The sequence below is a fragment of the Rousettus aegyptiacus genome, unplaced genomic scaffold (assembly GCF_014176215.1).
Source record: "Rousettus aegyptiacus isolate mRouAeg1 unplaced genomic scaffold, mRouAeg1.p scaffold_m13_p_11, whole genome shotgun sequence".
Lineage (NCBI taxonomy): Eukaryota > Metazoa > Chordata > Mammalia > Chiroptera > Pteropodidae > Rousettus > Rousettus aegyptiacus.
Window position 1 is genome coordinate 33,954,615 of NW_023416286.1, and position 25,148 is coordinate 33,979,762.

General features: G+C 37.3%; 1 protein-coding gene across 4 annotated transcripts in view; it reads left to right on the forward strand.

Moving 5' to 3' along the window:
* Positions 1–25,148, forward strand: part of ASB5 (ankyrin repeat and SOCS box containing 5) — a 77,021-nt gene that overhangs the window by 8,902 nt on the left and 42,971 nt on the right. Inside the window, exons 1-2 of one of the 4 annotated variants that reach the window (XM_016166033.2) lie at positions 8,348–8,577; positions 24,753–25,036. In XM_016166033.2, coding sequence (XP_016021519.1) covers positions 8,564–8,577; positions 24,753–25,036 — 298 coding nt within the window. In that variant the 5' untranslated portion in view covers positions 8,348–8,563. Of the gene's footprint in view, positions 1–8,347; positions 8,578–24,752; positions 25,037–25,148 lie in introns of those variants that run through there. The other 3 variants (XM_016166035.2, XM_016166034.2, XM_016166036.2) reach the window with 3 other exon arrangements.

Here is a 25,148-nt window from a genome sequence, read left to right on the forward strand (position 1 = left end):
TAAAATTCCTCTCTGTGTTCCATTGTTTTTATATGGCTCAACAAACATTCGTTTACCAACTATTTGCTCTTTGTATCTTCCTGTAACTGCTTTCCTTCCCTTTGTGGTCTGGGATTCTACCCACTTTTCTTTAGCTCAAGATGGAGCATAAGCTTCATTTCAGTCTGAGTGTCTATGGAATCTCTCATATTTATGTGGATTCCCCAGACGTATGTAATTAAATTTTATTTTCTCTTGTTAATTTGCATCATATCAATTTAATATTTAGACTAGCCAGTGGAACTTAAATGAGTAAAGGAAAAATAATTTCCCCTCACCAACAGTATACTATTATCAGTCTTTTAAGATAATTTTTTTGATTGCTTCATATGTTTACTATTTTGTGAGTCACTCAACTGCTCACTTTCATAATGCATTTTCAGATGTGGACTAAAGCACTACTATTTGCAGTAAAGCTATTTATTATAGATCAGAAAATAAGAAATATCTTTTAGTATTTGTCATAGATGCAAATAAAATAAAAATATTTAATAATATTAAATATTTTAAGGCAAATTTTTAGATAATGTAGTATAAAAATAGCTAAATTGACATTTTTATTTGTAGTCTGCATTCAACCTGCGCAAACCTTTTGTTCAGTCAATGTGTTATGAGAATTAAATAAGATCATGTACTTGAAAACATTTACAATACTATATATATATATATATGTTACTGTTAAATTGTACACCTGAAACTTACCGAATTTTATTAACCAATGTCACCATAAAAAATAATAATAAATAAAAACTACTTTTTAGAAATGATAACATTATATACATGTGTACATATATTTCTATCCAAAACCTCTCTCTCTACACACACACACACACACACACACACACACACACACACACACACATATGTAAGAGAATTATCCTTCTTAAATATAATCATACATTATTAGACTGGTAAAAACAAAACATAAGTTTTTGATTAAGCCAACCATGTTAAAGTGTAGGAATCTGTTTAATAGGTCATGAAACACTAGTTTAACTGATCCTCATGATGCTAAAGGGATTTCGTCTCCATAGACTGCTTTAATGAAGACTTGTTCATTATCTCTTTTATTACTATCTAAAACGATAATGTTTGGTAACAAAAAAGAAAACCTGTTAAAAAGAAAATTGAACGATAGAAAGCAAATTCTTTATTACTATTGAAAGGACTCAAATAGAGCCTCCTACTAGAAACTGTAGTAGATAGTTTCCAAAAACTGCTTTAGAAGATATGAGAATAACTGACAGTAGTCAGCCTACTCCTGAAAATTCATATGCAGAGAGATGAATTCTAGAAGTGAAGAAAATAGAAAACCCTAACGTCAACACACTGAGCTCAGCTACTGAGTCAGTGCCCAAACATGGTCTCATGAAAAGATTCCTCGCTGTGTGTCTCATTTGCCTAGGAGTAAATTATTTGAAGACTTGTGGAATTAGAAAAAAAAACATTTCATTAGACTATCAGTCTTGTATATATCTTAAACACTGTAAACAAATCTCTTAAGCAGCTCTCTCCAGTAAGCTCAAATAATCAATATAGTTTTATTGAAAGTCTTTTTAATATCTGACTTTGCCAAAAAGCAAGTGAACAGCTGATCCATTCTTGAAGATATTAGTGCAGAGTCTCAAGTAATCATTGTTCATAAGCAACATTCTCAATCAAGTGGTTCCTAAATTTATTACTTCAGCGATCAGTATTATACAGTGAAAAACTGAGTACATTGGTGATGGAATCAATAAAGCTTAATCCTGAGTGGAGATTTTGAAATATTAATTACATCTGTCATTGATGTCTACCTGAATTTTTTTCAATGCTTTCTCTACATAGTTATAATTCTCCACATTATGTATTCTGCCTCCTGACTTGGCATCCAGAAAACTACATTTCCCAGAAATCTTTGTTGTCAAAGTACAGACACGTAACTTAGATTTCACCAATCAGATATAGCTTAATGAACCTTTGCTTTGACTGGCTACATGAAAAAACAGGGAGCTAACATATTTGCAGACATGGATAATTCTGTTTGAGGGCGAGTGAAGCCGGTTCTGGAATCACAGCAGAGGCAGTGTGGTTTCAGTGGTCACTGGTGGCAGCAGTACCTTCTAGATCATAGTATAAGCAACAGTGATACAATATCAAATAAGGTAGCCATTCCCTTAACAATTCTATCTGTGCCATTTAATTTCTTTTATTCCAATTATTCACAAATACTGACCTAGCGTAACCTATTAAAAATGACATTTTGTGGCATGACTTATCAGTACATGTCACTTTTCTGGAATACCAAACCATTATTGACTTCTGAGCCTATGTGTTGCTGAATCAAGGCTGATGAGAAACCAAGTACCTACTCGGAGAGTTGGAGAATGCAGGTTTATTACACCAGTGGTCCCAGAAGAGCTAGCTCTCTGAAGATCTGGGCCCCGAGTTCAGGGGTAACCTTACTTTTATAGGGCTTAACAAGCAAAAGCAATACATCTATTCTTAACAAGCAAAGGTAATGTATCTGTTATCCAAACAGAACGATCAAAGAGAGGGTGAGTCTTTAGTTGATTTCAAGATTGCTCTGCCCTTCGGCGTATGCAGCAAGCATGTCTACAGAAGTAGAACAAAGAGCTGATAACAAGGTTAGCCATCTGAGTGGAAAATTCCTCTTCAATGCTGGTACATTAAAGTAGACATGAACCATGTTTTCTTAGTTTTTTGTAATTAGGTTTGCCATGTCTAAGCTCAGCTTAGTTACAGAATGCCAGATGGCAACTAATTGCCAATAATTTATTAGGTAATACCATGTAATATATAGAACTGGAATATGGAAATCATAATCATCTGTGACTGTGTTTTTAAATTTATACTGATTACATATTTCTTTGGGAGTAATTTTCTAAAATGAAGCCCAAATATATTTCATAAGATGTTTAGCAATGAGCCTTTTTTTGGTACTTTCTTTTATACAGTTGTATCCGAGCTTCACAAAGTACTATTGAATTCTGGTGCCCTGAATTTTCTGGTACCACACATCCAAAATTTCATTGCTTTGGTATTATTCTTCAACGCCTTCTTTTCCTTCACTATCTAGTTAATCACCAGATTCTATTAATTCTGCCCTTAAATATATTTTTATTGAACTATTTTTCTCAAATTTTAATTCCATTACCCTAGTTCTGACCATCATCATCTTACCTGAACTGCTGTAATAGTCTCCTCGCTGACCTTCTGATTTTATTCTTGCCCTCTCTAGTTCTATACATACCAGCTAGAATGATCCCCCTGTTTTAATTAAAGTCTTCGATAGCCTTTCATTTAACTTAGAATAAAATCTCATGCAGTTATTGTGACATTGCGGTTTGCGTTCCTCAAGGAGTCTCTGGCATGCAGGAGGCTGAGTAGGAGGCAAGGCAATTCCCAAGAGGACTGCCAGCTGAGGATAGTCAGCAGGCAGCACCATTAGCTTAGAGAAGAAAAGCTTCTTTCTGAAAAGGAATCTGTGTGGTACGTCACAGCATCCACTATCCGTGGCCCCGAAACAATGGTCCCTGCCCACTCCAGCAGTACCATCTGATGCCGTACTTCTCTCACGCATGCTTCGGGCACAGTGGCCTCTGTCAGGTCCTAAGAAACCAAAATCCTTTACTGTCACAGGACCCTGTGGTTTCTCTCCTGTGCCCAGTCTATTCTTCCCCAACTCTTCATCTGGCTGGCCCTCTCATTCTTTAGGTGTCTGCTTAAATATCATTTTTTTTCCCTAAAAGATATCCCCTCACATTCCTAATCGTGGGTCACTGCCGTTATTCTTTGTCACAACAGTGCATTTATTTCCTAATTCCTATTATTTGGCTTTACCACAAGAATGTAAGCTCTTTGACAAAAGGGAAACCTGCTTTGCTCACACTTGCTTTGCCAATGTCTAACACAATGCTGGCACATAGTAGGCACTTGATAAATTTTTACCAAATGAATGAATATAAATCTTCATGTTTTCATATTATGGCAACTTCTTGATTGCTTAGCTCACAATGATCAAATTGATTTATGTGTGTATCGGTTAGACAAATGAAATCATGCTGTGGTAAAAATGTTAAAACCTCCATGACTTAGAAATGCAGATATTTACTGCTCACTCCATAGTTCCCTGCTCAGGTAATGAGAGGCTCTGTTGTTTTATGCTGTCTTCATTCAGGTTCCCAAGCCAAGGTGAGGCTTGATTTCCTTGCTTCCAGATTTGCTGAGGCAAGCAAGAGGGAATGTCGTGAATTGTGCATAGGCTTTACAAGCTTATTCCCAGAAATGATATACATCTGCTCACATATCATTGGCCAAAGCAAGACCCAAGTTCATGTCTCAGTCCAGAGGGAATGGAGGACAGTGTGGATTCCAAATTAGCTTTGTCTGTCAGGATGTGAAGATGATGAACAAAAAGAAACTGTAGAATCTAATCTGTTTATAACAGTTAACACAAGTTTTGGCTTTTGTGATGAAATCACATTTTTATTTCTGGGAAGGTCACATTATTTATGGCACATATGGGCACTTTACATCAAATTATTAATGAGAAGCTGTAGGGACTCATAAGTGAGGCTACATGGCATTTCCCATTACTGACACCAAAATCTCTGTGGAAATAAATAAGAGACCTAAGAAAACCCATCAATATTAGAGAATCACTCCAACAGAGAAAAATAAAAACTGCTTTAGGAATAAATTTACAAAATTACTTTAAGAATTCCTAACTTTATCTCAAATCGGTACTGTAACAAACGATTTTAGAATTTGGCTTGCCAGAAAGTATAATTTATGGCATTATTTCTTTAAATGCCTCAATTGAGTTTAAGGAACTTGTGGCAAGAATTTTTTCCAAGTTATTGTCAACCAACTGTGTGTGTGTGTATGTGTGTGTGTGGGTGGGTGTGGGTGTATGTGCTGACAGACGTATGATGTATTTCAGAGACATTATAGCAATGATTAACAGTAATAATTCATCAAAGCAACTTTAAAGTGATTATTAAAAGTACAAGAATTATTACAGTAACTGCCTTACTAGAAATGTACAATATTGTTGCCATTAATTATAACAACAATAAGAAAATTAACAATTGAGCTATTCTGACTAATGAGTTATTCAGGGACAAGAAAAAGACAAATGAAATGCATTAAAAACAGAGCTTGATACATAGTTGTATGGTTACTGGAAAGCTTATCTGATTGAAGAAGATTTAAATGATAATTACCTTACAAGGTCACCCCACACAATTATGCAAGGCCTACAACATAAATCTGATTGGCAAACTTCGCCAGATGTTTATTGATGAAACAAAATGTTCTACTAAGATTAGATGCAACTTACCCCAGTGGACGTTAATTGACAAAGCAGATTATCATGAGATAAAACTGAGGAAGCAAAAGGCCTCAAGACTTTATACGTAAAAAAATTTCTGAAATGGAATGTTGTGGGTTATTTATTCCAGTTGAACTACTAATGAATAAAGCTTAAAACAAAACAAAAGCTCTCTGTTTGACTGTGAGCTGATTGTGGTAATTCTTTCTTGTAAATTTATGAGGATGTATTTTTATATCTACATGCGGATGTAAAAGAGAAAACGTGGTCATCGGAACCTGGGTTTAGGGCCACAACTTCATTTGTGGGCAGTGTGTACCGACCTGTTGCCAGGGCCACCCACCCTGTAGACTCAGTAGACTGATGCCTAAAGCCACCACACTTTTAGGGCCCCCCAAAATGTTTTCATTTCTTTTAAAATCTGAAGAAAAGAAATAGATATAATCCATCTTAGATCTGTCTTTATACAAATGCAGTTGTAAAATATAATATTTTATATTTTTAAATAATTTTTCAATCATTTTATAGAAGGGATTGCTGAAGACAAAGTGCCTACAGGGATTGCTGAAGACAAAGTGCCTACAGGCCATAATGCAGCCTGATTCATGGTCTGTAGAATCTTTCATTAGACTGGTCAATCGTTTACAGTGGTGCTTTTAAATCGGCTTTTAACTGTTTGGCTAAGTTGGTCCTGTGGATGTTGACCCCGATTGGTGCATGTAGCTTCTGGCCTCTCTATTGGGTCTGTGGAGTGGCTCCTCCTAATAAAAGTAGAAGTGCAAGCATGTGAGACTCTAAGCAAACAGCACTTGGACAGCTTCTCTCTAAAGCAAAGGCACGAGGACATCAGCAAAGCTGCCCTCTCAGGATGTAGGTTGTTACAGCTTGCCCTGGAGGTGCCCTTGACAGACTTTTGCAGCGTGGGGTATCAGCAGGGGTTAGCGTGACAAGAGCTGCAACAAGGATTCATTATAGAAAAACGGCTCTTTCTGTAGATACACCTGTTAGATCTTAGATGTTAGAAGACAGAATGTATCTGCTGCTTTTAGAATGTAGAATAGCTGATTGCTTTGCTGATACAAAACACTAGTAAGGTTCAAGAAATAAAATTAGGATGTTCCAAATTCTACATTTAGGTGCAAGCTAGACTGCAGAACAATAACCTTGAATTCGTGTGCCTTATCCATCAGTCAAATATAAAAATACTCAACAGATAAACTTCAAAGTGACACAGTGGTCATGAAGACTAGAACCAAGCTGCTGATCAGATCTCTACCACCCAGACTGAGGACACATGCTTGAGATTTTAGAATTAAAAGTGGGGAAAAGAGAGTATCCAGAGAAAGTTATATAGGCCTTTCGGGGAACAGGCATTAAAAAACTACAAAGTAGTTTTCGGTTTAGGAGTTTATTTAAGCTAATTTGGCAGTTGGAGCAAATATGAAGATCTTCAACACTTTCCCTAAATGAAAGTTTCTTAAACCTCAGCAATTCCACGAGAAAAGACTGTGACGGCAGACTCTGTGGCACAAGACTAAAAATGCCTGCTCAAAAGCTACAGTGGGGACCTCGTTACCATATAGAACACACACAATACTCTAAGTGCTGGAAATGTGAGGCTCAAAAGGGAAATGTAAATTTCAGTGGATGGAAAGAAAAGTACCCCAAACAAGACCAGGTGACTGTAACTGTCTCCGCTGCAAATTTCAAATCTTTGCAAAGATTCAGCGACACAAACATGTCACTCTCTGAGAGAGGAGATAGTATGTATGGGTGGGCTTTTCCCTGTAGATATGGTAAATTCATAGTTTTGAAATTAAGCTCTTGCTGAGAAATCTCTATAAGTTCACAGTTGTGGATTCTATACAATGAATTTTTTGATAGGCAATCTGATGAGCATAAAAGCCAGATTTTTTTGTTTTGTTTTGTTTGTTTGTTTATTTGTTACTCTACCCTCCCACACACACAAAATATTGAGTTTCTGCCATGGCTTTTGGCAACACTGATACTGGGTTCTAGAAATGTTATTTTTCCTGGGATGATTGCCAGGAGCAAGGAGTTGGTTTTCTGCATTTTGGGGGTAAGAGGCTATGGCTCGTGATAATTGTATTATGTCCTGCTATCTCTCTGAACTCTAATAAGTGAGGAGCATCAGAGAGACCTGGCATTGAGCTGGTAGGACTTTTGATGCCTGAAGGCATTAGTCATTCAAGTGAGAATCTAGGCTAGAGCTGTCGCAGGAACTCTGATTCTACCCAGTACCTAAGAACTCCTCTGACTGAGGCTGGTCAGTACAAGAAATTAAGAAAATCATGTTTACATCTTAATGTAGCTTGAGAGTATTTGACTTTGAACTTGTAATTCACAAGAGCAAGTAATTTTGATTTTGGACTCCAACCCTTCACATTGACATGCTAAGAGATTTATTCCCTTTTTAAAATTCATAAAATTCAACAGCATATTGAAAAATGCATAAAACAAATGTATATTTTAACAAATTACTTCAAAGTAGTAACCCAGGTTCAAGAATAGAACATTTCCCCTCCCATGTGTACCTTCCTTGTCACACCTTCTGCTGCCCAAAGACAACTACTGACCTGGTAAACACTGTCTCGCTGCTCTTTGTTATACTTTTTTTTTTACAACATATGATGAGTTCCGTGCCCTTGAGTCTGCTCTGACTCTTGGTGACCCTATGAATGAGTGACATTCACAGTGTCCTGTTCTCAACAGCTCTGCTCAGCTCCTATAGACTCAGGCCTATGGCTTCTTTTACAGAGTCAATGCGCCTCATATTTGGTCTTCCTCTTTTCCTGTTGCCTTCTACTGTTCCCAGAGTCGCTGTTTTTTCCAAAGAACCTTGCCTTCTCATGATGTGCCCTAAGTAGGACAGCTTTGGTTTGGTCTTTGTTGCCTCGGGCAATGTTTCAGGATCCTCCTGTTGGTCTTTCTGGTGGCCCAGCGTGTCCCTACAGCACTCCTCCAACACCATATTTCAAATATTTTTCCTATCAGTCTCCTTCACTGTTCAACTTTCACATCTATATATAGTAACTGGGAATATGATCTTCGCTTTGGTCTCTAACAACACATCTTTGCTCTTGGTGAATCTTTCCTAATTCTTCCACTTCTGCCCTTTCGAGTCTCAGCCTTCTCTTGCTTTCTTGGCTACAGTCTCCGTTTGAATTGATGACTGAACTAAGGTAAGCGAACTTTAATGATTTTGACGTCTTCATAGTCCATGTTAAAGTTGTGTATTTCTTCTGTAGTCATGATTTTTTGTCTTCTAAATGTTCGAATTCAGTCCTTCTCTCACACTTTCTTTCCCTTTCATCAGAAGTCATTTCAGATTATTGCTGCCTTCTGCCAGTAAGATGGTGTCATTTGCATATCTTAAGTTATTGCTGTTTCTTCCACCAGTTGTCACTCCTCCTTCCTCTGAGTCTAGCCTTTTTTTATATCATATGTTTTGCTTACAAATTAAACAAACAGGGAGATAAAATGTACCCTGTCTGACACTTTCACTATATGAACCCATTCTGTCTCTCCATATTCTATCCTGACAGTGGCTTCCTGTCCACACTACAGGTTATGCGTCAGGACGATGAAGTGCTGAGGCAGCCCATTTCCTTCAGAACAATCCATAGCTTTTCATGGTCCATGCAGTCAAAGACTTTACCCTGTCTATAAAACACAAACTAACCTTCTTCTGAAATGCTCTGGAGTACTCCAGTATCCAGTGGATGTTTACAATTAGATCTCAGTTACCTTTTCCTTTTCTGAATCCAACTTGAATATCCTCATTTCTCACTTCATATAAGCTAGAAGTCTTTGTTGCCACACCTTGAACATCACGTCTCTTGAACTTCATATAAATGAAATTATAATGAACTTTTTTGGCAGAATCATTTCCTCGACATTATGTTTGTGAGAGTCATACATGGCTATAGCTGCAATTTGTTTTTGTAATGAACTAAATGCCTGGGCCTGGTTCCCTAACGGTCTGGGTAAGCTCAACCCAGATGGCGTCCGTTGGGCTGCAGCCGTGTTCGGCCTCAGTGTTTGCAGTGCTGACGAGAAACTGATGCGGTCTCTCCACTCAGCGGGAGGAATTCAGCTCCATTCTCGTAGCTCTGGCCAATGCGCTCCTTGACAAATCTTGTTCGATTTTTATCAATTCTTGGGCTGTTGCCAGTGGCCTGGCTTTTTGACCTGCCACTTGGAAAACTGCAAACAGGCACATTTAAGACACTCCTCATTGAGACCGCAAACTATGGAAACAAAAGGTGTTGCTCTATGAGCCAACTGTGTCACTCATGTAGATGTCCATTGTTCATTCTAATGAGGCCAACTCGATGAGGCCAACTCCATGAGACCAACTCAAGTTACTGACCGATTCTGCACACCCAGTTTGTAAACATTGCTGCCTGGATCTGTCATTGTACTGAACATGATGACATATCCACCACAATAGATGAAAAAAAAAAAAAAGATTCTGTTCTTGATGCAGAGGTTAATTCATCAGAGAGGTTACTCTTGTCATTTGTCTCCTTCCTCACTGGGAGACAAATGGCACCTCCAACCCAATGCTGCTAACCAGGGCTCCCCAACCCCTGGGCCACAGACTGGTACTGGTCTGTGGCATGTTAAGAATCGGGCCGCACAGCAGGAGGTGAATGGCAGGAGAGCGAGCAAAGCTTCATCTGTACTTGCAGCCGCTCCCCAGCACTATCATCGCCACCCCAGCTCTACCTCAGATCATCAGGCATTAGATTCTCAGAGGAGCACTGTTCTCTAGTGCCAAAAAGGTTGGGAATTGCTGGTCTGATTTATGTCCTCTGCCCAGTGTGGGCAGATCGACTGCATCAGAATTTTGCCTCTCTCCTAGACTATCAGTGAAAAAAAATAAATTTTTTTTTTTGTTTAAGATATTTTCTGTTTTTCCAGTCCAATCAGCTAACCACTGTGACTCTTGAAACTAATCTGTGTCATGTGTTCAGCTTTCTGGACCATTTTCAGTCCCTCAGTGGTGTGTTTCTTATCACAAAAACTACACAACAAATAGGTAAATAGTCAAGGTATTTGATGAACCTTCTATGCTTCCTACCATCCGCAGTCATCTGATACTATTGAGCATCTGACAATGTCTTCAAAAATAAACTAAAAAAGAAATTCTGAGTTTATCTCCCTCTTCTCCTTCTGATCTACACAATTGATAGGACAGATTGGTCACTGAATGTGACTGTCTCCAGAAAAGGAGCATTCCTTCTTGAATCTGCCTCCTGAGTGATGATCAGAATGAAAAGAATGGGAGTTATATAGTTACATTTTGAAAGTTTAGGATTCTGCCCTGACCATTTCCAGGTATAACGCATCTTTTCCCCTAACAGAACCTAGCCTTCCTGTTGGCGGCCAGCCAAAAGGAGCCCTTGGGGATCAAACCATATTCTAGCTGAGGCACCTGAACACATTTTCCTGGAGTTGCAGGGTCCTAGATCGTGAGGATGATTATGACTGCTTGTACACATGTCTCACTACAATGGCCCACATAGGCTAAACTAGGAGATGTACTAGATATTTGTGTTTTACAAAAAAAATCACTTGTCGCTATTATTCCTGATCCTTCTGGATGAAAGGTCTGAGTGTGAATAGAGGATGATTGTGAAAAGGGAAGTTATAGCTATCTGAATAGAGTAAGACCATTGTGTACCAGGGGGAGGGGGACCTAAAACCTGGGCACATGAAGAGGGAACAAGCACCTTAGACCAGGAGGGAGGGACATTAATGATCTTTGGCTTTTATATCTGCCCCCAACACCTTCCTCACAAAGAAAAATGACCTGTTGCAGTTTTCATGAACCGTCGAAGGCACCTTCAGTTTAATGGCTGGCCGAATCTGGCACCTCCAACCAAATGCTTCTAACCATGATTTGATCATCATTCCACTTATGTGTATTGAGAAGTCTGTTGGTAACTTGAGGGAGTGGTCTTGGCTCATGCAGCTCCTGTCAATGCCTCCGAAGTCTTCTGTACTTCCTTCTCCCTTAGCCATCACTCAATTTTTCCATGGACTGGGTGAAAGCTGGCAGTTGTAGTTTGGACATACTAGACATGTTTCACTAACTGCCCTCAGGCAGTCTCTTCAAAAATAAAAGCTGAACTCAATTATCAAAGTAAACTGGGAACCCTAAGATTTACTAGTGTGGGTCCCAAGCCTGGCTGGTCCCAGATCTGGCTGTGATCCAGGCTTGCAGCTAGGAAGGACTAGGACCCCAGATTTGACTGTTATATTAGTGTAGTAAGGCACCTGCACCTAAAATATGTAAACATAATTCGGCTTATTGTATCGTGCATGTGTGACAGAATGTTGCTCTTGCACTCTAATATGCGTGGAGCCCATGCAGTGCCCTAGGGAACAGAAGCGTGCTCCCTGCAATAGAACTGCACTCCCCACAACAGAGGTGAGCTCCCCGCAGTAAAGTTGGTGCCTGCTGTTTCATTCTCTTGTTAGCCCCTCATGCAGTTTTCCAACCGGGCGACTCACCGATGGAACTTTCCCTTCTCTATCAGTTAGCGCTGACAATCAGCCATTGGAAGGCCACGTTCGAGGCACCATCAACCCGAATCCCTCTACTCTCGCATAATACAAGTATCACTTGGGGTCACCCAACAACTGTAAACAATACTTTCTTTCCAGGTACATCATGAGCATCCTTGGGTTGTACATCTTGTGTAGAAGGCAGACATTAATTTGCTTCCATCCTGAAACCAAAGTGGTTTGCAACTAAGCAGTGATTTAGAAAACACCATCAGTAAATTATGTAGCTCTCAGATGACAGAGAGCTCTCTAAAATGAGACTACTCTCGATTATTTGGAGTTGCTTTCCAGAGAAATAAGTGACTATTTATGCATACTCTGAGGGTAATTATTTCTACAATAAGAATCTTACATTGAGAAAAGGTGGTTCAAAATTTGTCCCTAACTTTAACTAAAATGATCAATGAAACCACCTCAGTGCTAGAATGCAGGCACTGATGGTTTATGAGAATTGTTCAGCTGGTTGGGTCCAAAACTCTTGGGGGAATGGTTGACATCACTACCGAAAGGTTTTCCTCATTCTGCTGGTTAGAGTCTTGTTAACAGTAGCCTTAATTACATGCCGTATGAGACAAATTGAATTAATTTGCCCCAGTGTCTGCTATCAGATTAGCCACTGTGGCTGATAAGTGACATACACATGGGAAAATTAGCCAGTAGCCTAGATGATGTAGAAATGAGGTGTGAAGATGTTGACATACAATTCTCCATGGGTCTCTCGTGTCTATACTCTTGTAAGTAGAGGTATTTGCTGCCTTTTTTCTATACTGTCTTTTCAAGAGTGTTTGTACAGCAAATTTAGCCTTGGGAAATACAGATCCTTGTCTTTCTCTGGAGCAGAGGGCAGGTTTGTGTATAGCACAATATAATAAAGATAGTGGTCTTCCTCCAGGCAAAGTTTAGGCAGTTTACTGCCTGTTACAAAATATCTGGGTTCCTAAAACTTGGAGCTCATCAGCTGTGAAACTACCCACTGCATGTGCAGTATACGCCTTGGCCCCTTCTCATTGCCACTGAGCACTTGGAGGCAAGACAAATTGATGCAAACGCTATGCCCTTGCTACTTTCTGTGCCATGAATAGTAGTCTTTCACTTGAAATAACATGTTGACCCAGGAGGCTCCTGTGTCCTGTCAGCAGCCATGGAACTGGCGGGCTAACTATCACATTGCAAGTAGAGTGAAATCCCAGATCCTTCACAGTTCTTGACAGGGAAGGTGGTGGTTGTTGTTTTTAAATTAGCCTGCCTGGGAGTCACCAGGCTCCTTGAAATTGTGGGTTGATATTTTTCATTAGTTTTGGAAATTTCTCAGCCATTATCTTTACAAATTTTGCTTCTGACCATTCTGTTTTTTCCTCTAAGACCTTGATTAAATACATGTTAGATTTTCTATTATATCTTCCATTCTTCCTGTTTTTTCTTCTGTTTATTATTCATCCCGCATGGTTTCTTTTGGTTTACCTTCACATGTACTAACTTTCTTTGTGTTACATCTAATCTGCTGGTATACCCATCCATTGAGTTATTAATTTCAGAAATTGTGCTTTTTAGTTCTCAGATATCTTTTTTTTTGTTAATTTTTGCTTTAAATATATGCCGCCCTTTTTAAAAATTCCAGTGTTTTCCTGGGATGTTAAAATTTGGCTTCTATCTCTACAAGCTTAGTACCATATAATACCTGAAAATTTCTGGAAATTTCACTATCCAGAATACTTACAGTTCTGTGTATGCTGTTTGTTGTTTGAGTTGGCTCTTAATCATGTTGATATGTCTTCTTGTGTGTTTCCTTATTTTTGAATGAGTGCTAGATCTGTTTTTTTTAATGTATATATAAATAATTTAAAACCAAAAATAATATCTTCCTCCAGAAAACATTTTTTTGTTGTTTCTTTCTGCTGATGCCTACTGGTACTAGCAATCTCTAATCACTTTAATCTAATTTCAATGATTAAAATTTTCTAGACCATATAGATTGCAGTCATTGAAAGCAGCTGGTTACTTCTGTTTCATTCTTTGACCAATGTCTCCTCTTCTGGATATCAGTTTTAAGTGTGAGCACTTTACCAGGGCCCTCAATCCTGGCAGGCCTTGTACTTTAACTTGTATCCCTCCTTTCCCCAAGAGATTTTAGGAGGATTGCTTAACCTCTCTGTCATTTCCTTCTGACAGGCAAAGTCCTTCCTGTTCCTAGGGCAAAAAGGGCCCCAAATCCCATCCTCCCCTCTTTGGATTTTCCTCTTGTCCTAAATTCTTGGTTCAGTGATTTCTCACTTTTTTTTGTTGTTGTTGTTGTATCTTATTGATACTCCTAGGAACATAGTTTTAGTATTTAATCTAGAAATTTTCTTTTTGCCTCTAATGGGAAGTTTGTTCTGAATTAACTAGGCTGCCATTACCAAAAGACAGAATTGACTTATTTTGCCAGTGTATTTTTTTATTTTATTACGATATAATTTACATAGAGTAAAATTCATAGATTTTAAATATACAGTTGATGAGGTGTTCTTTTTTAAATGTATATTCCATGTTACCGTTACCCATATCAAAGTAGATAATATTCCCATCTTCTTGGAAAATTATTTCCTTCTCCTTTGTAGTCAATTCTACTCACCCCAGCACTGGAAATCAGTCTTTTAATTTATATCTAGATATTTATATTATCGATCTTGAACTTCATATAAAATAAATTGTACAATATGTACTCTTTTACTCAACCTATATGTTTGAGATTAATCTGTTTTGCACGTATCAGTAGCTTAATACTTTTATTACTCAACTGTATAAGTTGTATAAGTATACCACAATTTGTCTATTTCCTGTTGATAGACATTTGGATTATTTCAGATTTTGGTTCATACGAATAAATCTATTATGAACATTTAAGGATTCATCCTTTGAATTTTAATTTCTTGTGGAAAATGAGAGCATTTATATTTAAGTTTAAGGCATCATGTGTTACTGGAGAGTCTTGAATCATATCAAACTACACACCAAGCTACATCTTCCAACTTAGCCTTCCTCTGTTTGTTTTAGTCACCATATTTTCTATTTTTAATACATTTTAAAATTCTTATAAACCACTTAATATGTGTTAAACACTGTTACAAATACTTTTTAGTATTAAATAATGATCCTGACAACCCATTGAAGTAGTAGTTATTAGTATTCACATTTTAGAAATGAAGAAGTGGAGGCACAGAGTGGTCCATCAACTTGCTGGAGGTCACGAAACTAGCAAGTAGCAAGGTCAGGATTCAAGTCAAAAAGTCTGGCTCCAGAGACAACGCTGTGTTTTTAAAAGTATTTGAGCAGGGAATACACACAACGTACCTTCAGACAACCTGAGAATAAATAACCAGGGCCATTACATATGCTGCAGATGTTCTTTATAGTGTAAGCCATTGTATAAATGGCTTTAGATTAAAAGCGTATTAAATGTGCTTGTTTGAATAGCAAGATCGTTAAACAAAAGAGACTCACCACAAGTTAAAGATGGAGAAAAGAAATAATCAAATACCTAGGGATCTCGATTAACACCTCACTAATTCTCACTTATTCAGAAAGTGACCTTTTATTTTCTCCACGTGTGATATGCTAAATCCATGTGACAAATATGAGAGGCGATGAAGGGCACCGTTATTTTGCCAGTACCCTCAGTGTTCTTGTGGAGGCTGCCTTCCTTTGCCATTTGCAAAAAAAAAAAAAAAAAAAAAAAAAAAATTGCATCTTGGATTCATGGACCTCGATGGCACGCAGATTCATTTTCTTTGTCTTTGCAAAGTATTTACAAAGCCCACTACTGCCTTTGGTGATGTTACAGACTAAGGCCAGGTGGGGGAGCTCTCCAAAATGTACTACATAGAAACCTAGTAAGCAGACCAAGCTGGTAGGTAATCAATTATGATGAAAAAATGAGGCCAAAATGTAACTGTAAAATACAGCAACGACAGCAACAAAAACTGAGGCTTGATGATGGTGTATGTACCAAGTGAGAAAAACAAGAATAGAATATAAAACACTGAACTAACACTAAGGTATGTGATCAAATAAAGGCTTATTATGACTTTTCGTTGATTTTATATCCTGGGTATTAGACAAAAAAAAAAGCAACATAAGTTGCATAATTTTGAGAACATCTATTGTTAAAGACTGGATACGTTATTGGTTCCAAGTCCAGGCAGAGTGAGATAATGTTGAATCTAACACCCTGAGAACAAGGTCCTTATCCAACTCTTTCAGCTGAATCCCAGTGCCCAGCAGAACCTGGTGCCCGTATGCAACGCATTTTGTATGCGTTGAACAAAAGAGCCATATCTTGACTTGTAGAGGAATAGGTTGTAGTTATTTAGTAGTAGCAAATTTGAGTTATAGTTATTACTGTAGGGCAAGCTTGTTTATTATTTTAGAAAGGATGATAAAATCAAGGGCTCACAAGTTGAGGGGTTGCCTTTAAAAGAAAATTGAACAAAACTCAGGGCAAATTTATCATTCACCCTCACAAGTCTGTAATAGAACTATCATCCTGTTTTATAAGTAAGAAAACAGGCTCAGAGGGTTAAGGAACATGCCCAAGATCACACAGCTTGTAACCAGAACCACTGTGTCTTGTAAAGACCTTGCCCTAGCACTTTCTGCTACCTTACTCAGTTTATCCTGGGACATACATGATGATACCTGCTAGGCACTCCTCAAAGTCAATGCCCAGGAGTTCAGATGATCATACAGCTTCCATTGCCTTCATTCCTGTACCTGTACAACTTTAATTCATAGGTTGCTTTAGGTGCATAGTAATATATAACAAAATATATTTTGCTGTTACCATTCTTTTATCATTGCCATTAGCACATCTTAAGGTAATATTTTGTATTTCCAGAACCTTAGTTTCTTAAACCAGGATTCCAACGTGAGATCAGTTTTATTTCTAACACCTGAAGTGACTGTTTTCTTCCCTGTGTGTCCAAAACTGTTGAGTACCTTTGTTGTAGACCTGGGAAAATAAGTAAATATTTCAAAATATTTGTGATGAACAAATTTCTTAGGCAGCTGCAGCAATCCTTCATAACTTGAAGCAAAAATGTATCATTCATTTTATATAGAACATTGGTTATGAATTCTGGGTGTAGATATGGGCACATTTTCCAACACCAGAGGGAGTCTGATAGTACATGTCTATAGCTGGCAGAGAATGGAACTGTTGGAAGTTGGACATTTATTTAGACAGGCATACAGCAAAATCTTAGTGCTTATTAGGTAACAGTTTCTAATTTAAGAAATTTAATTAACAAAATAACATAAATCATTATAATACAGCTAATATTTGCTGAGATTTTTTCATAATGTATGCAATGCTATGCATTATTACATCTAAATTTCACAATATGTGTGGTAGACCCTTTAATCATGGGACACATTATTGGAGATTTAAAAAAATAGATTTGAAAGGAGAGCACACAAGGCAAGTACCTATGCTTCTCAAAGAAACAAAAACCCTAACCTTAGGATTCTAAACAGGGTCATTCACAGACCCCAATTTTTATTAGCCAGTTGGCCACATACAAGGGTAATCGATATGTTATACCTCTTTAAAAAAATGATAATTATTAATTTCTGAAAGTCTATATATAAGAATGCTGATAAAATTGCCATGCTGAAAGTACCTGAAAGGTCACCGAGGCATCATTTCACTTCTAATGTGGTCTATGCTTTGGATCTTCAAAACAATGAAATAGGGAAAGGCTTCCCTTTAGAGAACAGTCTTTAGGTGGTTTTATTAAAAAGAGGTGGTTAGAATCAATTCTTAATCACCAAAGATTTGGGTGGGGCCCATTAGCTTCAGCCCAGTGAAATACACAGTATTTAGGTATCCAAAGACTATTTATAACCCAAGCATAGCACAAAAGTATGCAGTGAATCACAGGGTGTGATAGACTGGTAAGCCAGTGAGTAAAGTAGACAATATGAATTTTTTAACTCTAACCTATCAACAATAATGTGAGAAGAACTGCAGTGAGAAAAACTCCAACTGGAATCCCAGCACTTCCACTTTAAGGGATATAATCTTGGGCAAGTGATTTCGCTTAAGTTCCTGTTTGCTCATCCGTTATGCAGAAGGGAAAATGGTACCTACTTTATAATTTCTTTATAAGGACTTCAGAAAATTTAAATATATCGGGACTTTTTCTGTAAAAGTGAAAGAATCCTCAATTCGATTTGGTTTAATTAACAACTAAAAGGGATTATTTGTATTACTGTCAGATCCTGCTGCTTCAGGTCCAGCTAGATCCAGGTATTCAGATGAAGGTGTCATGATACCACCTCCCCAAATCTTGACTGTGCAACTACTTAATGGCTTAATTCCTAGGCAAGCTATTTCCTTACTGACAAGAATAGCTCCTAGCATCTTTGAGCTTCGACATGCTACCTTAACTTGCCCTGCAGAGTAAGAGCATCTTTCCCGAAATGCCAGCAGAAGTCCCAGAAATACCTTTCATTGGCTTAGTTTGGTCAAATGACCTTATCTGGAGCCAGAAGGTCAAGTTCATAGACTGAGTAAGGGTGACATATGATCCTCTAAAAAATACTGGGTTTGCAAAAAATAAAAAAAATAAAATAAAACAAAAAAAACTTTATTGCAACAAATATCTAGAAAAGTGCTTGGCATGTAGTAAGTATTAATAAGTGTACCATGTATTAATTTTAATATAGAACCTATTTTTAAAACCCTTGAATATGTAGAGCTACCAGCTTTCAGCCACATTTTCCAGGACCACACATACATGACTAGAATCTGTTAAACCTAAAGCAACCTCTAGTTAGTGCTGACCACAATATGTAAGTTTTAGCATGTCTCAGTTTTTAGGATAGAAGGTTTTCCGAGTTTTGGAGAAAGCCCACAACGTTCCCCTAAAGAGCCTGGATGAATTTTAAGTAAATGACAACTTTGTGGATAATATTTTACTTAACTTATGAATCATAATAATGCTAGCAGAAGTTACGCTTTTGTTCCATTATACTGGAAGTATGGCTTAGAGGCCAAAAGCAAGAATTTACTATCAAGTAGCACAGTCAGAACAGAATAGCTCTCACCCCAACTAACAATATAAATAATAATTATTACGATGACTATAATCTCTAAGAGAATTTGTCCTTTATCAATAATAAAATATATTTAATAGGAACCAGAGGCACAGATACCTGCAGTTCTGCTGTGAACACATTAATTATCTATGACAGGAGATTTACATCACAATGTGTAAGTCTATATCAGGAGTTATGACAATGTATTCTGGTTCCCCTTTGTGAAGTGTCTAGTTCCCTGAGTATGGCTTTGGGGTAAGTGAAGATACAAAACAGAATCTACGGAATCTACTGAATGGAGCTAAGGCTAAATTCAGTTGTTAATTCCCTTTCAGGATTTTAACTTAGAGTGTAAACATTTGTTTTTATTTCAAATTCCTATGCTTCTAAATATGTAAGGCTCTAGTGTATTTGAATAGCTCAGAGTTTCATTTGCCTTTATTCTCAAAATTTTACAAATTTAAAAAAGAAGGGTTATAGTTTTTGTGGTGTTATAAGCACAGCGATGAGAAATTATCCTGCGAATAACAACTTGCATAAGTTTTCCCTTTCGCTTTATCAGCCACCATTGACCTTTTCAGTTTATGAGCAAGTGACTTTCTCAGTTTGCATTGACTGTGTACAAATCCTCCTCAAAATCCTGTTCTGGGGCTGGGAGGACGCCTGCCATTGGACTGAATGTTAGCAATCTTGCCATGTGAAATAGATGCTTGCAGTTCAGGTTTATATTTATGTTTTTTTTTTAATATTAGGAATATAAATGTCAATTAGAGCCTTTAGACTTCTGCTAGAAAATAAGGGATCATATTTTTTAAAAAAGGAAATGGTCATTTCAATGGGGTGACTATATTCCCTCCACATAAAAATATTTATGCAGTCGACATAAGTAAACTCCAAACCTGTAGAGAGTTTTAATGAGTTTGAGCCAAACTGATGGCAATTGCCAGCAAGCAAAATCTCAATGGATTGATAAAATGCTCCAGAGAATGACATTAGAATAAAAGGAGGTGTAAGGAGGGTTAGGTGAAATCCACTGGTGGTAAATTAAGGAGGCAGGACAAAGCAAAACAGAAATCTCTGAGATACGACAAAAAGTAAAAGAGAGAGGCATACTTCATTACATTGGTGGGTATGGGAGAGTTAGTAATTAACATTTACAGCACCTAGAGATGGCATGCTGGGGACAAGGTAACCATGAGGGCTTTGTGGTCCCTGCTTTGGTGGGAGGTTATGCCCTGAGCAGTCTGGAAAAGGGGATTTCTCTCACATTTCAAAAGTATGTTCTCTTAGATGCAAAATGACAATGGACAGTCAGGCTCACTCAAGGTAAAGGTTGACTTTCGTCAAGGATATTACAGGCCTAGGACGTGACTAACCACAATAACTCACTTTTAGTCAGGAATTTTTATGTTCAGACCATCCTATGTGGTGACTTTCAGTCTCTGAGTATGTTGGGCCTGCCATGCTGGCCTATCCTGAGCTTCTCCAGTATAGTATGCGGCCCCTTTTTCCTCCACTTGCTAAGATTTATCAACTGGAAAGCACTAGAAACAGGCAATTTTTATTATGTCCTGTTGACATTTTTAACCTAATAACTTGGATCAATACTGTAGCTAAGTTAAAACAATTGAGCACTATAATCTCTGGAAATGAGATGCTCTCTTTTATGAAAACTAAAGACTAATCTGACCACCTTTGAAAGTCATTAACATATTTAACATCCTAATGACATGAAATGAAGTCTATGAAACAACAACAAATTCCTCTTCATGTAATACCCTGGGATACTAAAGGTGGATGAACAAGAGATTTGAAAGGAGAAAGATTGGGAGTCCCAGGGCAGCCTCAGAGAGGACTCTCCTCTGATACCATATGGTGAAGAGGAGCAGAGCCAGTACCCAGATGGTAACAATAGGGGAAAGCCAAGGAGACTTTTTATTTGGAAGTTGCTTTTAGGATCACCCCTTTATACTGCTGCCTTGATTCCCACTTCACAGTCATACTAAAATACTGAGCTGAAATCCAGTGAATTCCTCTGACTAGACCTAATATTCTTTTCTTTATCTTTATTCTTTTTCATTTTAATCGTGTTTTGAATACTCAACATTTTTAATATAGTAACTCTTGACTACCCTATTTTGACCCTTCTATCTACTTCTCCTCTTGTTTTTTATGGGAGTTACTCACCAACTTTTAGCTTTGAATAATCCAAAAGTATTAGCCCAGTCATGAAGCATTCTCTTTTTCCTTTTTTCCCAGTTCTTGACCACACACAAGATTCCATTTAATTTAATCATTGCGTATAGCTTGCCCTACTAATTTAGGTACTAATTTGGGGACCAGATTAAATACAATCTCAAACTGATCTCTCGGCGTGTGTGTGTGTGTATGTGTGTGTGTGTGTGAGAGAGAGAGAGAGAGAGAGAGAGAGAGAGAGAATTTGGTCTCATTCTCTGTATGCATAAATGACATTTGCTCATTCGGATTGTAAATTCTTAAAAATAGAAAATATAAGCAGTAACTTGAGCATGCATTTTAGAGTCAGAACTATGTTCAAATAGTGCTATTGCTCATAATGAACTTTTATAGGTCACTAAAGCTCTCTGAACCCAACTTTCTACACCTTTAAAATTAAATAATAATACCCCTCTGAGATAGAGATATTAAATGAGATTTATATAGCATATAGTGGACTTTCAATAAATGATTTCTTCCTGTATTTTGAACTTCTCTCATATCACCCATTCTGCCACCAATCCTAGAAACACAATTGTTGAGCTCAGTTTGGGTTTGATTGATTGATTAATTGATTGGTTGGTTGAAACTAACAAAATTAGGACAGTTGGGATGTACTGGCTAATCAACAAAATACCCCTTCCACATCTTTTCAACAACGTAAATTATAAAAGTATTATCTCAATAAATCAGTTAAATTACTAATCAGTTTTTATTTTTTTAAAGAAAATGCTAATGTTTAGAAGACAGGGGCAAAATACTTTTCACGTGTCTCTTAAATATTAATAAAATTATTTGTGGTGTTATTTGGAAATATCTATAATATGAAAATACAGCATCTCATTTACATTTGATGAGTTAACTTACTGTGAGTTATTTTATTTAGCTTTAATTTTTATTTAGTGATTAATAGAACTAGAGATAGTAAAAGCTGCCGAAAGAGAGTATATACCAATAAAGAAAATTGAGATGGGAATCAAGGAACTCATTAAAACAAAACTCGACCCCTTGATATAAAATCCTAAATATTAGACGGTAGTATTTTTCTAGTAGTAAAACTGTAAGGACTTAAACATAAAGCCCAATGATAGCAGCCTTATTGAAATAAAAGTGTTTCTCAACCCAAAAGAATCTAGGCCCCTGATTAGCTCATGTAGAGATAATTATTTATGATAGCACTTACTGGTAAAGAGGAAGGAGTGAAACCTTAGACACTCAGATGTGACTTAGGCAGGATTTATTTGTAATTCTGAAGCACTGAAGTGGAAGTCATTGCAGTGACTCAGAGCATTGTGATGGTTCAGCTGTCCCTGGAGACTGCCTGTGTAGTCAGGCATCACAATGCCAGAGGGAAGACCAACTGGAGGTGATGGTCATGCAGCTACTTAACTGGCATAATGGCACCATAACTGAAAGGGAGGAACATTTGGTTATTTTACCTTCAATACTTTAAAGTTAGTTTTCATTGATTCCCAGAGCACAGTTGAAATGGACACTGGGTCTCATTCTCTGCCTATGATAACAATATTAAAGGCCATTTTCATAAAGAGCTCAGTGGTTTCTTTCTAATATAATGACCACTTATTTTACTAAGAGCCACTCAATCATTTGAGGAAGAAGAAGCTTACTTTATTTGACATATTTATTTTATAACAGTGTCTCCTTTGTCTCAGGAATGTTTTATGGAAATCAGTTCAGTCAGATGAAATACACGGCATTAAAAATATACAGCAAGTCAGAGAAGCACCCAACACTTACTAATATCACCAGTCGTTGGTATGCTCCTTTATTCCAAGAAGGCCACATCTATTTTCTTGTCTTTTTTATAGATTTTTTAAAAATTAATTAATTTATTTTTTATGGTGACATTGGTTAACAAAATCCAATAAGTTTCAGCTATACACTTTAACAGTAAGGCATATATATATTTACACCATCTCCCATAGTTAAATTTCTTTCTGTCATCACATATTTGACCCCCTTTACCCCATCGACCTCCCTCCTCCCCCACCCGCTCCCTACCTTCTGGTTACCACTAGTCTATTGTCCATGTCCATGAGTAGCTGTTTGTTTGTCCTGTTCATTTGTTGCTTTTAGGTTTATATCTCACATATAAGTGATATCATGTGATTTTCAGCTTTTTCTGTCTGGCTTACTTCGCTTAACATGATTATCTCAAGGTCCATCCACGTTGGCAGTATTTCATTTCTTGTTATGGCTGAGTAATATTCCATTGTATATATGTACCACAGCTTCTTTATCCAATCATCTATCTTATGACACTTCAGTTGCTTCCATGTCCTGGCCACTGTGAATAATGCTGCTGTGAACATTGGTGTTATTTTTATAATTTGTTATTTTGGAGCTTCTCAGAAAAATTGGGAAACAATACAGTGATTAATAGGCCCCAAACCTGGTTGTATAAATGTATAAATAAGCTCCCCATGTAATATGCCGTTTTATGTTTTGCAATATTATTTTTGGCTATATACCAAAATATTACAACTCTACATGTTTCTTAATATTTTACTCTATATCTCTTTTAAAAATATAGCTTGCCTAAGAATGCCTTTATGACAGTTGCATTTCATTCATAAAATAAATCAAATTAGACTTAACAAATATTGTAGGCCTAAAAAGTATATTGTTTTGCTTGGTTCTAGGTAGACTAGATGAAATACTTACGTTTACTTGATAACTGCTTGTATATGCCACCTCTTCCAGGAAGCCTTCTTTGACTCTTCCTTATCAGGATTAGTCCCTTACTCTTTATGTTCCCATTATATTCTGTCCTCACCTGGATTTGTCTGATTTCTTGCCTGTTTCCTCCTCTGGACTATGAGAAACTTGTGGCAGGGACATTACATTTTTTCTTTGGCTCCCCAGCATCAAGCAAAATGTTTGACACATTGTTTATTATTGCTTAAAAATTTTTCACTGGATGAAAGAACAGTCTAAAGTCATTATTCTATGGCTTTCCAGTCAATCCATGTAGAAAAATTTTTTTTCTGACCAGTCAAAGCAACATAATTGGATAATCTGATGAGTAGACATTAAAATCATCATCATGGCCTATTTGATGACTTAGCTCATGATCTACAAATAGGGCCATTTTATAGGCTTGAATTGATGGACTTAAGTTTTCTTGCTGTTATGGGTATCATTTACATTAACAACAGAAACCCCGTACACAAAGTTTTCAAAATGTTCATACTAATTAGATGCCAATAAAAAAGGAAATAATCTGTATATAAATTTCAATACCTGGATTTTGAAATTCAGAGCAGAGAGGTGGGGTGTTTGTTTATTTTGAGACTGGAAAGTCAGGAGTCTAGCAAATGAGGCACATGTTGCAGTTGTTTCCCTGGAATATTGTCAGACCAATCGGAGTTTGCAAAGAACTTTTATGGTCGGTATAAATATTTTGAGCTGGAGGCATCATTACCAGCTGATCTTTTCTTTCTTCAAGACCAGCTGTTCAAGAGAATCCCGGACGAGAGCCAGGCACATTTGAGACTTGGATCTCACCGAAGACCGCCACAGATTCCTGTGCAACAATGTCGGTGTTAGAAGAAAGCCGACCATTTGCTCAACAGTTATCCAATGTCTACTTTACAATACTTTCACTTTTCTGTTTTAAGCTTTTTGTGAAAATCAGCCTTGCCATCCTCAGTCATTTCTACATCGTGAAAGGCAACCGCAAGGAAGCAGCGAGGATAGCGGCTGAATTTTATGGAGTAACCCAAGGACAAGGTATGTTGCCAGTAATGCTCTCTTGTTTCAAGTTGAGTTTAACTATCATTTCATCCACAGTCCAAGAAAACATCGCATGTTTTCTTTATGGACTGTTTCAAAAGCGAATATT